Source organism: Lagenorhynchus albirostris, chromosome 12 (assembly GCF_949774975.1).
Source record: "Lagenorhynchus albirostris chromosome 12, mLagAlb1.1, whole genome shotgun sequence".
Classification (NCBI taxonomy): Eukaryota; Metazoa; Chordata; class Mammalia; order Artiodactyla; family Delphinidae; genus Lagenorhynchus; species Lagenorhynchus albirostris.
In genome coordinates, this window is record NC_083106.1 from 2,306,086 (window position 1) to 2,320,560 (window position 14,475).

Here is a 14,475-nt window from a genome sequence, read left to right on the forward strand (position 1 = left end):
TATAAAAAGGATAACTAATGAGAACCTGCTGTATAAAAAATAAATAAAATTCAAAACTTCAAAAATAAAATCATATCCACCTTCATCACACACACACACAAAAATGAGTGTTGCTGAGCATGTGGGGAAACTGGAAGCTTCACAGACTTCTGGCAGGGATGTAAAATGATGCAGCTGCTGGGGAATGCAGTTCAGCAATTCCTCGAAACACTAAACATGGGGTTATCGTATGACTCAGAAATTCCACTTCTAGGTATGTACTCAAGAGAAAACGTTCTCCCAGAAACTTGTATGTGAGTATTGTGCGAATATTCTTAGTAGTATTATTCATAACAGCAAAAAGTGGAGACAACTCAAATGTCCATCAGCTTACGAACTGACATATCAAATATGGCATATCCATACAGAGTATCATTCGGCAATGAAAAGAAATAAAGTAGTGATAGATGCCGCGACATGGATGAACCCTGAAAACATTATGCTGAGTGAAAGCAGGCAGTCACGAAGGAACACATGTTATAACATATTGTCTAATGCTATTTATGAAAGAGGCAACTCTCGAGAGTCAGGAAGTGGTTGTCTTGGAGGAAGGTCGGAGGGGTGGGGAAAAGGGAGAATGACTGCCAATGGGTATGCGGTTCTTTTTGGTGGTGATGAAAATATTTTAAAACTGACTGTGGTGACGGTGGCACAACTCTGTGAATAGACTAAAAACTGTTGAACTGTACACCTGACATGGGTGAACTGCATGGTGTGTACATATCTCAGTAAAGCTGTTTAAATTACTGGAAAGCGAGAGGAGCTGCATTACGGCATGTTCCGGCCTGCAATGCACACCCTGACCATTTTCTGGCCCCGAAGTTTGTCTCAGCTATTCCAGCTTGTTCTTTGGTGAGTTACAACCAGCAACTGGGTGTGGGACTGTAGGCTGCAGAGAAAATATTTCTATATTTCTGCATGGTTAGGGCTTACGGAACAAATTTTACTGGGACCTTGGACAAAGGGCAGGTCTTCACTGAATAGAGATTCACCTTTCTCATGATCTGTGCTTACATTTCAAAAGGGTTTGAAGCCCTGGAGCCATGGAGATATTCCAGCAATCTCTCCTCCTGGAGACACTGAATTACATTCCAAAGAGTAAGAACCCAGGAGCCTTCCCCCTTTCTTCCTGAGGAGGATTTACTTATACTGGGAGAATCAAGTTGCTTTCCCTCTCTCAGGAGGAGAGAGGAACAATGTGCCTATAAGCCTGCAGATTCTTATTTCAGGGTTTCTCACCTACAGTACAGACCCCCGAAAGGGGTAAGGTGACAGCAATCTGGCCCTCACCACCTCACCACAGAAGGGGAAACACTAGAGCAAAGGAAACAAATCTGGTTATCGCTCTTAGGGATAATCAGTCCCCACCCAGGGAACCCCAGATCGACTTTCAGGACAACACAAACAAACATGGGCGTGGAAAAATTACCAAGGTATGTCCACTCCGGCCCTCGCCACCATCAGAATCAGGTCTAGGCCACTGTACAGATTTCAACCAAAACTTCAATGCAAATCAGTACCCGATGTGTGTGCAGCGAGCAGCCCCACTCCTCAGACTCCACAACTCGCTCTCTGAACTACGTCCTGGTTCTGCTGGTGGATAGAAGCCCTGCTCATCTTGTCAGAAAATGCTGAGGTCCCGCCTCTACAACTTACACAGTCTTACCTGTAAAAGAGGAATAAGTAATTCCCCCTGAGCTGTTGGGAGCATCTGTCACTGACCTAAAGGGACGGCGGTGACTGAAACAAAGTTCCTGCCTGGTGAACGCCCATCCTCCTGGGAGAGCGCTCCACCAACCGAAAAGGTTGTCTTCAGCTGTTTTTGCCTATTACTATGAATGGTGGCTATTAGTAACAGCCATTAGTAACAGTTGCCAATGCAAATCATTTGTTTTAAGAGGCAAGGTAAAAACAAACGAGAACACATCTATCATTCCTTACATTTCTCTGCTATGTACTAAACAGTCTTGCTGGCTGAGAAACTTGCAGGGAGGGGTCTTCATAAACGTCAAATTTAATACAGTCTGATTTCTGATGAAGGAGTAAAGGCAGTTCGGTGGAGAAGGGATAGTTTTTTCTCCACTGGTGCTCGAACAACTGAGCATCCAAGATGTATAGGGTTGGCCAAGAAGTTTGTTCGGGTTTTTCCATATGACGTTACGGAAAAAATAAAATTAAAAAATAAAAATCCTGCTGCGGTACCACCAGGCTGTTTCTTTACCCATCTTCCTAGGCTCCTGGCTGGTTTGACGCCTGATTCTCCATCCTGTATCTTTCCAAGAAACTGCATTTCTGTCTAAGTTAGGGATAGACTGAGACTGTTGTCTGCAACCAGGAAGCTTGCCATTGAACCAGAGGGTACAAAACAAGCAGCTGACGGCAGCAGACTGCCGAGTGCCTCTGTGACGCTGAAACCCCTGGAGCAGGCGTGATGCCCGGGAGACGACCAGATGTGTCCCTCTGGACGGGTAGCCAGCAGGCCGCACACCCGCTGCGTGAAGGCTTGTGAGAACGGGGAGAAGACGGGTGCCAACGGTGCTGCGGACTCTCCCACCAAAGGTTCTCAGGATTCGAGTTTCATGAAGAAACTTTCAATATTTCTCATTTGATCTACAGAATCTGCTCAAATTTCAGACGCCTACATATTTTCAACGACCAACGCTCCTTGAGAACAGTGGAGAAAACTCCACTGTTTTCTGTTGGCTAGACTCCTAGCCTACTGCCTAGGGCAGGGCCTCGCTTAGCAGCCTGTAACATCTGGGATTACCTTCTGCTAGAGGAGGGATACGAAATGACCTGTACAAAGCTAGCTATAAACATACATACTTTGAAGAGACACAAGAGCCCAGCAAACTATAAATTTTAAAAGTCTGACAGATCGGCCGGCCCGGACCTAGGGGAGGAGAGCCGAGGGCGCTGGAGTGAAAACGAGTCTGCGGCGACGCCAACACGGCGGGCACGGCGGGCGGGAGACGGAGCTCTGTATCCACCTTGTCCCCGTGAACTGCCCTTTGGTGGAGGAGGAAGTTAGCAGCCCCAGCTGGCGGGTTCCGATTACTGGTGCCACCAGGCTTCTTGGCAGAGCTAAGAATTTAGCAGAATTTCAGCAGAATAATCGGCAGGCCGCCGGCTGTGGTTTTAGAAGAGCAAGACCAAAATCTGAGCAGCTTAAGCTCTTGGAGTCTGAAGCAGTTCATCACATCACTTATGACTTTCAGCCCCGTGTCCTAGTACATTGTGCAGCAGAGAGAGGCCAGATGTTGTCGAAAATCAGCCGGATGCTGCTTCGCAACCTGACGTCGATGCTTCCGGGAACTCGGTGAAGAACGCAGCTGCAGTCGGAGCATTTCTAACCTACATTAGCTCCGATGATTTTTTTTTGCTGGAACAAGCCCACCTTAGAGAGAGGAAGACGTACCAAGTTCCCTAAATCTTTACGGCAGAACAAAACTAGAAGGAGAAAGGGCCATCCTGGAGAACAATTTAGGAGCTGCTGTTTTGAGAATTCCTGTCCTGTACGGAGAAGTCGAAAAGCTTGAGGAAAGTGCCGTGACCGTTATGTTTGATAAAGTGCAGTTCAGCAACAAGTCTGCGAACAGCAACCACCAGCAGCAGCGGTTCCCCACACACGTCAAAGATGTGGCACTGTGTGCGTCAGTTATCACAGAAGAGGATGCTGGATCCATCAGTTAACGGAACCTTTCACTGGTCCGGCAATGAACAGATGACTAAGTATGAAACGGCACGTGCAACTGCACACGCCTTCAAGCTCCCCAGCAGCCACTTGAGACCGATAACCGACAGGCCTGTCTGAGGAGCACGTCTGAGAAACGCTCAGCTTGACTCCTCCAAATTGGAGGCCTTAGGCATTGGCCAGTGAACACCATTTCGAATTGGAATCAAAGAATCACTCTGGGGCTTCCCTGGTGGCGCAGTGGTTGGGAGTCCGCCTGCCAATGCGGGGGGCGTGGGTTCGTGCCCCGGTCCGGGAGGATCCCGCATGCCGCGGAGCGGCTGGGCCCGTGAGCCATGGCCGCTGAGCCTGCGCGTCCGGAGCCTGTGCTCCGCGGCGGGAGAGGCCGCAGCGGTGAGAGGCCCGCGTACCGCAAAAAAAAAAAAAAAAATAATCACTCTGGCCTTTCCTCATTGACAAGAGATGGAGACAAACGGTCTTTCATTAGCATTATGTGTGTTGTTGTTGTTTAAATGAGATGTGGCACTTTTTAAAGAAAAAAGGAAGCCGTTCTGTACCAGTGCTCTTAATTGTGACTCACGATCTTTCAGGTGAATGATGCTCTTGCACTGGTGAAACTAAGGAAACCAAGGACAATAATGCCTTGTTTGAAGTCATGAGTTTTCTGTTTATCATTTTGTTCTGGCTTAACTTGCTGTTTGAATATAGTAAATTATGATTCTCAAATATTTGAGAGCCAGGATGAAACACGTCTGCTGTAGACTTTTTTTTTGGATGAAATGCATTGTTCATTCCTATAAATAACCTCTACATTTTCAGGACTTTTGCATCTGTTGGTCCTTTTCTGTTTTAAAGTGTGTTAAATAGTATAAAACTCATTGGTGTTCATTATTTGCTTTGCTTGAGCTCAGATCAAAATGTTTGAAGAAACTTTATTTTTGCAATTGAAGTGCAGTTTTTCCGCTTGAGATGTTTCAACTTGTCATGTATACTGGAACTCCTGCAGCTTGATGCTTCCTGCTTCTGTAGCGGTGAGTGGTGAGCCTTTGAGAGAACATGTGTATGTATTTTTTTAATATATATGAAACTGTCCTTTTCACTCCATGTCACCAAGTGATATTTCGTATGTGTGGTTATACTAATAGTAAGGAGCCTTGTAAGTCTTTTGACCATTCATGAACAATAATAAATAGGTACTGCTGGCATGGTAAAAATATAAAAAATAAATAAATCTGACAAATACCACAAACATCGCAAAATACAGGAAAATAAATATTCTCATTAACTGCTGTATTTTTGTAACACATTTTTCCTACATTGCTTTAACGGCACACTTTCTGATATCACCTCTTCATATCCGAATGACTTAAAAACATCTTCCTATGGAGATAAAAAAATAATTTTACTCTAGGATGACTGATCAAAATGGTTTTTCAATTACTGACATATTTTAAGAGTTTCATCGATGGATGAATTCAATCACAATTCATTTTGGAAATGTCATGCATGTAAGTTTTAGAACTGTCAAATTTTGGAAACCTTTTTCGAGTTCTTTTTTCACATGAGTTTGGAATTTATAGCATTTCAATTTTTTTTCAGTGACTCGTAACATTTTAGTAACATACATGCTCTCTTTTAATTATGTCCATTCACCAGTTTTTATTAACGTTCTTGTCATACAGCATATCATAGTGTTAATATGGTCTGCATCAATATATTGTGTCAAATCAGTAGTAAATCTAAATGTTTTTACAGTGTATTTATATGATGCACTCCTCTTCATTCATTGGGTTATCGAACAATACAAGAGCCTAGTGATTATTTCTATTCAAAATCTAACTCATGAATTACTACGTTTGGTACGATCTGAGAAAGTATCCTGTTACAATTAGCTTTTAACGTCGGGGTAACTTCTGATGTTCCATCATCTTCATCACACAGACCCCCAGCAGCAAGACTGAACAAAGATGCTCACCCTGTACATTCAAGCTTGAACCTCACCCTTAACAGCTCAGCCTGTAGTGCACTAAGAAATTACTTTTTAATCCCATAATTCCCTTGTGAAAGGAATTACAACACATTTTGGGGTGTTAAAATCATAGTTGATATAAATTTTTATGGCATACTGTGACTTTTCCAACAGCCTGGGTTTTTCATTCCATTACCACACCAGGTCTCCTTTAAGTGGTGTGCAGTCACAGCTAGAAACTCCCGTTGGGACACCACTGACGGGGACACAAGGAAAACCCAGACCATGAACACATTACACTGCGGGTAGCTCGAGGTGGGGGAAGAAGGCTTGGTGGGAAGTGGCATCTGAATCAGGCCTCGGGAGAGGAACAGAAATTCATCTGCCATTACCCAAGGCACTCTCTCTTCTCCTTGCCCTCCACATCCAAGTTAAACTACGTCCCGTGACTCTTACCTTCTTAGTAAAAAATACATTAATATTTACTGAGTATTATTTGCCAAGACCACTGCTCAACACTCTGCATACGTTACTTATGTTACACAACAACCGCCCCGTTCGGTCAGGCAGTATTCACTCCCCCTTGTACTGAGCAAACTGAGAACATTGATAATAAATAACTTGCCCGACAGCACTCAGCCAGGAAGTAAGGTGTCCAGGATCCTGATCTGTGCAGTGGCTGCAACATGTACACCCAATCCCTCTGCTACTCAACCCCCTGCACCTCTGCTGCCCCACACTTCCTTGCTGGTGACACCCTTCCTCCTCAGAAGGGCCTTTGGCTCATTCCCCGTGAGTCCGGCAACCCTGGGCAGAACCCATCAGCCCACCAGTTTCCAGGGAACCAAAGTCCAAAGATCATCTCAGGCATCATCTTTCTGGTGGTCCTGCTGTAACCTTCTCACAGGGCCCGTGAGCAGCACGCGGTGGCACAGATGTGGTATTTCCCAAGTCCCCGTTACCGACTGTGCACAGAGCGTGCGCGAACCGGCACAGCACCTGGCACCCAGCACCTTAAACGTTTGTAAACATCGGCTGGAATTCTGGTATACTTCCCCCACAACGGGATGTGCAGGGAGTCAAAGGGACAGATGACAAGTACCTGGCACACCGAGGAGACAAAACACTTGCTTCCTCTAACCTGGGCCTTGAAAGAGGAGAAAGGGTAAGCGTAGCCCAGGTGTGTGCAATGGGGAAGAGGGGTCAGGGAAGGTGGCACCCCAGCCAAACAGCCAACGCACCTGGGGCTGCAGGAGCGCCTGCCATCAAGACCCAACACCAGACTAAGGATGGTGGGCGCAGCACAGCATTCTGTATACCAAAATTTCAACATAAGGTCAGATAAAAAATCACACATCACATGGACTGAGACAGAAAGGGGAGAGAAATGCTAAATGCCTGAAGTAAAAATGCTAAATGCCTGAAGTAAAAATGCCTGAAGTAAAAAGGGAACTCATTCATCAAAAGTTTCCATTTCGGAAGAGCTACCATTCAGTTTTACAAACTATAAATGATTTAAAAGAGAGTTTAAGGTCCATATCCAATAGTCTAGTGATTTATAAAACATGCCCAAATTGGCTTTTAGCAACTAGAAGGGTTTGAAAATTAAACATTTACGGGAAAAATAATTTCATTATCAAACCGGAAGATTTCATAAATTGCCAAAACAACAAACTCAGGTGAAAATATCCGAAATGACCCCTGTATATAAGGCATGGCCCAGACACCTCTATCCTGCTGCTCCCCTGTCCCTATTCCTCTCCATCCACCCTGAGATGCAGGCCCGGGAACCCCCTGCCCTCTCTTCTCCTTCCTGGTTCCGGGGAAGCAGGCCCGACTTTACCCAGAGTTACCATACTGCAGAGGCAAAGCCCTGGTAAAGGCCCAGTGTGCTCCAGAAGGTGGGGAGGGGTCCACAGGTCCCCTCCCACTGCCGGTAGCAGCACAGACTGCCCCGCGGAGACGTGACGTGAGCCTGATGCCACGTTAGAGGCCAGACCCATCTTACCTTGCTTTGCGATCCATTTCCGACAAGGCAGGAAGGTTGCTTTTTTTTTTTTTCCATCAGGGTAGAAATTCTATGCTCAAAATTCATTTTCCCTCCTAACTCTGTAGTTATTGCTCTATGACTTGTAGCATCCGGTCAGGCAATTTCATTCTCATTCCTTTAAAATGATCACTAATCAGGACCCACCCAGCTGTGGGCCTGGCTTTCACTCATCCAGACGCTCAGGTGTCTCTGAACCTGTGCACGTTTCTGCCAATGTTTCCTGCCTCAGTTTTAACCCTGTGGATGGACACGTACCTGCTGCAGTCCTTAGTCAATCCTCTGTCCACATCTCCTGACCACTCTGTTTCCACCTTGGTCTTTTTGCTACACGTGCAGGGAGTTCTTTACCTTTGAGGTTACTAATTTTTTTTTTTTTTTTGCATTATCCCATCATTCAATCCGTCCACCGAATGACTTGGCGCAACAATTTTTTAATCAAAAATCATTTTGGGGGCTTCCCTGGTGGCACAGTGGTTAAGAATCCGCCTGCCAATGCAGGCAGGGGACACAAGTTCGAGCCCTGGTCCGGGAAGATCCCACATGCCGCGGAGCAACTAAGCCCGTGTGCCACAACTACTGAGCCTGCGCTCTAGAACCCGCGAGGCACGACTACTGAGCCTGCGTGCTGCAACTACTGAAGCCCACACGCCTAGAGCCCGTGCTCCGCAACAAGGGAAGCCACTGCAATGAGAAGGCCGCGCACCACAGCAAAGAGTAGCCCCCACTCACCACAACTAGAGAAAGCCCGTGCGCAGCAACGAAGACCCAACGCAGCCAAAGATAATTGATTTTAAAAGATCATTCTGATTGCCCCTTTTTCATAGCGGCCCTTTGTAGGTACAAACGTTCTCAAATCTCAAGTAGTTCAATTAGGTTTTTACTTCAAAATTACTTTGTTCTCTGAATCGTTTCCCCCAAGAAAAGCCATTCTGCTGGTTCATCTCAGCCTTTGTCACATGCTGTTCACTTTCCTCCTCTGTCCAGTGTGGATGACCCAGGAGAGTGGCTGCCCTCATTTCCTCTGCACTTGTTTCCACCAAATACGCCCCTTCGTACAATGGGGGCTGGCAGTGTAGACCGTGTCAGGAGGGCGGGGTGGGTTAGTGTGCAAGGGCAGAGACCAGGTGGGGTCCCAGGCAGCCCGAGGCCGAGTCCAGGAGGGTCTGCACCTGGGCCGTGGGGCGTGCTCTTCCCCAGGTGAGCGCTGCCCTCCGGCACATCCAACGGGGCCGTCAGTGCACAACCTCGAACCCCGCTGCTGCCCTGTGCAGTGTCCACACTGAGCCGCAGACAGGAGGCCTGCCCACGTCCGTCAGGAGCGATGCTCCGACCAGCCTGGGGGGCGGGGCAGCCAGGCCCGCTGTCCCTGAGCCACTCCCCAGACTTGAAGCGGGGGCCTCCCTGGGTTCAGGGTAAGGATGGCTGTCCCCCTGAAAGCGTACCGTGTCGTCCCCGGGCGGCAGCTGCCCAGCCCCAGCCTGTGCTTCCCAGACCCCTGGATCTGTGCATGTGGTCGCCTTGGATCCTCCCCGTGCACGTACTGGGGCTGACCTCCGCTCCAGGCACCAGGGATACACACTGCTTACAAAGTCCCTGCTCCAACGGAGCTTACGGATGATAACCCAGCGCATCTCAGACAGCAATGAGAGATGAAGAAAATACACAGGGCAAACGTGACAGTGACGGGAGGGACAACGGGCATCCCCTTCCGGCTGGAGCTTCTCTGAGAACGAGACGGAAACAAGCCAGCCCGGCAGGATTCTGCGGGAAGGACGATCCACACAAGGAGAGGCAGATACACCCCAGACAGGACCCACCTTGGCAGCTCGCAGGTGCTGTGCGGCGCTGGGGCGGGGAGCGAGGAAAGAGGGGCGAGGGGCAGAGGCAGGCGGCGGCCATCGGGGCAGGACCAAGGTCAGCACAACTGGGGCCCGGTTACTGTCAGTACAAAATACAAAGGGCGTGAGCTTTCACTCACTTTAGTCATCATCAATAAAACGAGACTTTTATTGACATCTGACACACAAAGAAACATTTGAAAAACTCCACCGTACAATACAGGTTTTACCATAAAAATGTTTTCCTGGGTTAATGTTTCAATATGTACTTCTCAACAAAAAGAAAACGCTAATCACACTCAAAACCTTCTATCTAATCAAGGGACACATGTGGAAAGAGAGCTTTTTCACAGCTGAATTTTAAGCTATTAAAACTATCGGATCAGATGTATGTATTGCTGATGACAAAGCGAGTCTCATAGTTGGCATTTTCTCCCCATCCTCCCAGATACCATAAAAAGATCAGATTCTGTGGGTAACAGAAAAATGACAGATTTCAGATGCTACTATTCAAAAGTTTTCTGCAAAATTAAAGCGCCACACCCCAATGATCATTCCATTGAAACGATTTCAAATCATTGCACAGAAACCTAGCTCCTATCAAATAATATCAAAAATAAATCACACATTTGACACAGATTCCAGAGGGCCAGAACAGAACCACAATCTTTATAGAAAATGACTTTTTACAGAGATGACATCCAAGGAAATACATTTTACAGCGAGCACAATGGGGGACTTTTAGCAACAGACTACCTCTTCACGCAGCGCTATTTCCTCACGTGAAACAAAAAGCCTGATCGAGACTGAGATCACGGCCACCAGACTGAGGGCAGCTTGGCGGAGCGGCTCCCAGGCTGCCCTGGCCCACATTCTGTCCTGCTTCCTCTCGGTGTTCATGGCTCAGCTTCACTTAAATTGTATAAAATCAGATTCTAATGTCACATAACCTTGATCCATACATGATCACTTCCCTTTACATTTCGGAGCCTAGTAAATATTTCTGAAATGTTTAGACTAGTATGCAATGAAAAACTAACATTATACAAACCACAAAGTCTGTTCACTTCTTGAGATCAATGAATTAGGTCTAATTCGCTTTTATTAATAAAGGTGACAATAAAAAGCTTTAATTTAACTGAAATTAAAAAGTACAAAATTTAGCACAATCCCAGCCTTACTTACATCAACATGAACACGCATGCATCGCTTCCAACTGTGCTTGTTGATACTTCAGGACCAGTAATGTCTGCAACCTACATAAACAGCAGCACAATGGGTAGAATGTAAACGAGACTGCCTGAAATTCTGTCATTGGCTCAACTTTTAAGGGTTACAATGAAACTACGTACAGTGTATAAAGCTTGTCAAACTGGATATGGTCTTAGGCCATTACTACTGTTACAGTCCAATTTGGATTTTAGTATAACCAACTTATAGATCTGAAATAAAAGCACTGCTTAATGGTTTCAGATGCATTTTGGTATTTAATATGTTTCAAGGCATCTTTACAAATAATAAATTATGACTATGACAAGGAGAACCTGTGAATAAAGCTTCTTACATGGACATAGCGCGGCGACTGCAAGTGCTGTCAGAGACAATTCCATGAATCAAAAGTTATAACCACATCTGGATTTTAATCTTTAGAACAAGCAAAACTAAGTAGCACACACGAGTATTTTAATATAACCTTAATGGTCTAACAAACCTTCCAAATGGAAGGAAATATAAAATAAAGTCAACCTATCAAATGTAACTTACAGTGATGGGCTTCAGGACTGCAGAAATCCCAGGCCACCTGCCAACTACCTGCAGGACCACCTGCTGCCGAAGTGCCTGACCCCAGGCGGCTGCCCCACAGGTGCGCACGCGGAGCTTTGGGAACCTACGGCTTTACTGGCGCCTTCGTTATGCGCTTAATACTGGCATTTCACAGACTCGCTCCTTGTAGTGAATTTGAGCGTAATCAACTTCCATAGAGAAGCACGTAGCTAAACCAAATTAAGAATATTGAATCTTCCACGCATGGTCTCAAATAGGAGTATTTTGTTTAGTATAATGAAAAGTTAATTTTTTTTTTTTTTTTTGCAGTATGCGGGCCTCTCACTGTTGTGGCCTCTCCCGTTGCAGAGCACAGGCTCCGGAAGCGCAGGTGCAGCAGCCATGGCTCACGGGCCCAGCCGCTCCGTGGCACGTGGGATCTTCCCGGACCGGGGCACGAACCCGTGTCCCCTGCATCGGCAGGTGGACTCCCAACCACTGCGCCACAAGGGAAGCCCAACAGTTAATTTTTTTTAATATCTGTAATCTTTTTGGAACACAGGCACCAACAGGGAGCAGACATTCCAGCAAAGAGAGATTGTCCAGGATAAAAAAAAAAAGAACTGATCAGAGTCCTTTGTCCCTTTGCCGATTAGAATACTTCCTTCTTTCATCGCCTAGGCAACATCTTCCAGATAATCCGCAACGTCACTGAGCTGGGACACAGTCAGGTCCTGTGTCAGGTCATCAAGCTTCGTTGTTCAAAAGAAAGAAAAGAACTAGTGTCAGGATGCAAGCAGAGTCTTAAATAATGTTTAACACCTACGCTGTAGCTTAAGCGCCGTCTTATGCTCTACAAACTGCTGCACAGGCAGGAGGCCTCGCCCTCACTTTCTTCTTCCTTTTCTGAGATTTTTTTGAAAGCTGAGCTAACAGTTGAACTCTACATGAACAAGAAGACTGGCTGTTAAAATAACCCATCTGTAGCTCTTTTCGTAACTTTAAAGCAACATTTTCAGGCCTCTTTAGGATGACATAAGGTAAAAAGAGAAAGACAAATTATTACAAACTTATACCGTCTCAGGAATTAGAGAAGGCACGTTATATATTATCACTTAACCTTCAGAACAAGCCTGTGAGGGAGGCATTGACACCTCCTCTCACGAATAAAGAAACCGAGGATCAAAGGTTGCAGCTCGCCTGAGAAAGCACATGCATGAAAGAATAGGAACGCGGGCCCAGTTTCATATAAAACGCTGCTTCTCTCCAAGGCCTTCTCCCTGCATGACAGTCCCTGACAGTCACGAGCACTTGGAGAGTCTCTCCTCATTCTGGAAAGCAAGGTTCACCTCCAGGCTGTAGCGACCTACAACCTCAAAGGCAGACTCACCCACAGTTTACCGTGGGCACTGATATCTGATCCTGAGATGCTGCCTTACATCTCAGATCTATCATACACCTAAGTATCTGCTCTCTGCCCAAGAAAAGGTCAAATGTGATCTCCAAAACGCACTCCTAATTTTACACCCTGACTCCCCGTTTCTGCTGTCTTGTCTCCCTGCCTGCTCAGAACAGTCCACACCCCAGTCTCTGCTTCAGCTCCTGCATTCACAGGGATCTTATATACACACAAACCTTCGATACTGACGTCTCTTAAAAGGACCTCCTACCTACAGTGTCTACACCCTGAGGTGGTCGATTCTGACTCTCATCCTGACCCACCATGGCCCAGTTACATCCACAGCAATTGAAGCCCCAGTAATAACACGCCAGCATTTCACAAGCACTCAGTTAACAAAGCAGGCGACAACTGAAAACAATTTTACACATTCATTACAGACATTCTTTTTAGATTTGGACCAGGAAACTCCATCATAAACTTTACGGAACTTTCAACTGCTTTTCTCCTAGTTAGTATAATTTTTTTTTTTATTGGCGTATAATTGCTTCACAATGTTGTGTTAGTTTCTGCCTCATAGCAAAGTGAATCAGCCCTACGCGTACACACATCCCCTCCCCCTTAGACCTCCCTCCCACCCCCATCCCACCCATCTAGGCCATCGCAGAGCACCGAGCTGAGCTCCCTGTGCTACACAGCAGGTTCCCACCAGCTATCTAGTTTACACATGCTAGTGTATTTACGTCAAACCTAATCTCCCAGTTCATCCCACCCTCCCCCCTTCCCCTCCTGTGTCCCACATCTGTTCTCTAAGTCTGCCTTTCTATTCCTGCCCTGCAAAAAGTATAAAGTTTTGAAGCTTTACAGTAACTCAAGGCAACAGGCACAGATAGCACTCCATGGGAGAAGCACAACAACATACTTTATCACTGGTATTGACGTCATCTATTTCCACAGAGAGGTCTTCCTCGATCTCTTCACCAATACTTAGCTCACTTTTTTCTGAGCGATGGCTGGTACTAATTTCAGGGGGAAAAAAAAAGAAAAATAAGAACTTTGAATATAAACATTTAGAGAGAGTAACTAGCATTCTTCAGTCTTTCATGTAATTATTTTAATTCTTTAAATAAAATAGAATAAACTATTACACATCATTAATTCCATACATCTCATCTCACTTGAGCCTTAAAATAACTCAGCAAGGGCATAGGAATAGTCCAGTCCATTTACCAGATGAGAACACTAAGCTTCATACTAGTGACTATGGTCACAATGGCATGAAAGAAGCAAACCCAGATTTTAAAAATTTCATCTCTCAAAACACTGTATGTTAGGAAGTAAACACAAATTCTAAATTGGGGGAAAAAAACTATCAGTTACATAAAATTCTCAAACTCTGATTTAAAATTTCTAATCATATCTACAACAAATATTACTTCCAAATTAATTATTAGCCAAGTCATAGGTTATATTTTCTTTACATATATAAAAAAATTACCTAAAACAAAATATTAAGAAATGTCCCGTGAATCAGAAAAACCATTTGAGGGGGCAATTTGTTTAAGCCGAATGCAGACAATTCCCCCCACTGAGATCAGAAAGGGGAGAACGAAAGCACTGACAACCCAGTGGCCTAACTGCTTCTGCTGGCTTCTGAGTCGATCCTTCAATGTTACTTCCTTTCCTTATTCTTATCAAGTTCCCTGCACATAATACAGATGT

At 45.5% G+C, this 14,475-nt stretch overlaps 2 protein-coding genes and 1 pseudogene across 8 annotated transcripts in view; 1 reads left to right on the forward strand and 2 right to left on the reverse strand.

Annotated features, from left to right (window-relative positions):
- CCR6 (C-C motif chemokine receptor 6) overlaps nt 1-11,411 on the reverse strand; it is a 77,751-nt gene extending 66,340 nt beyond the window's left edge. Inside the window, exons 1-3 of one of the 4 annotated variants that reach the window (XM_060167241.1) lie at nt 11,355-11,411; nt 10,776-10,846; nt 5,039-5,113 (exon numbers count right to left, since the gene is read on the reverse strand). The gene's annotated coding sequence lies outside the window, so the exon portion shown is untranslated. Of the gene's footprint in view, nt 1-1,980; nt 2,692-5,038; nt 5,114-9,569; nt 9,693-10,775; nt 10,847-11,354 lie in introns of those variants that run through there. The other 3 variants (XM_060167242.1, XM_060167244.1, XM_060167243.1) reach the window with 3 other exon arrangements.
- Nucleotides 2,471-4,322, forward strand: LOC132530906 (methionine adenosyltransferase 2 subunit beta-like; annotated as a pseudogene).
- The window catches only part of CEP43 (centrosomal protein 43), a 28,207-nt gene continuing 23,961 nt past the window's right edge, over nt 10,230-14,475 (reverse strand). For 2 of the 4 annotated variants that reach the window (XM_060167246.1, XM_060167247.1), the window contains 2 exons: nt 13,676-13,772; nt 10,230-12,106 (listed from right to left, as the gene is read on the reverse strand). In XM_060167246.1, the coding sequence (XP_060023229.1) occupies nt 12,032-12,106; nt 13,676-13,772 (172 nt within the window). In that variant the 3' untranslated portion in view covers nt 10,230-12,031. The remainder of the gene's footprint in view (nt 12,107-13,675; nt 13,773-14,475) is intronic. The other 2 variants (XR_009543740.1, XR_009543739.1) reach the window with 2 other exon arrangements.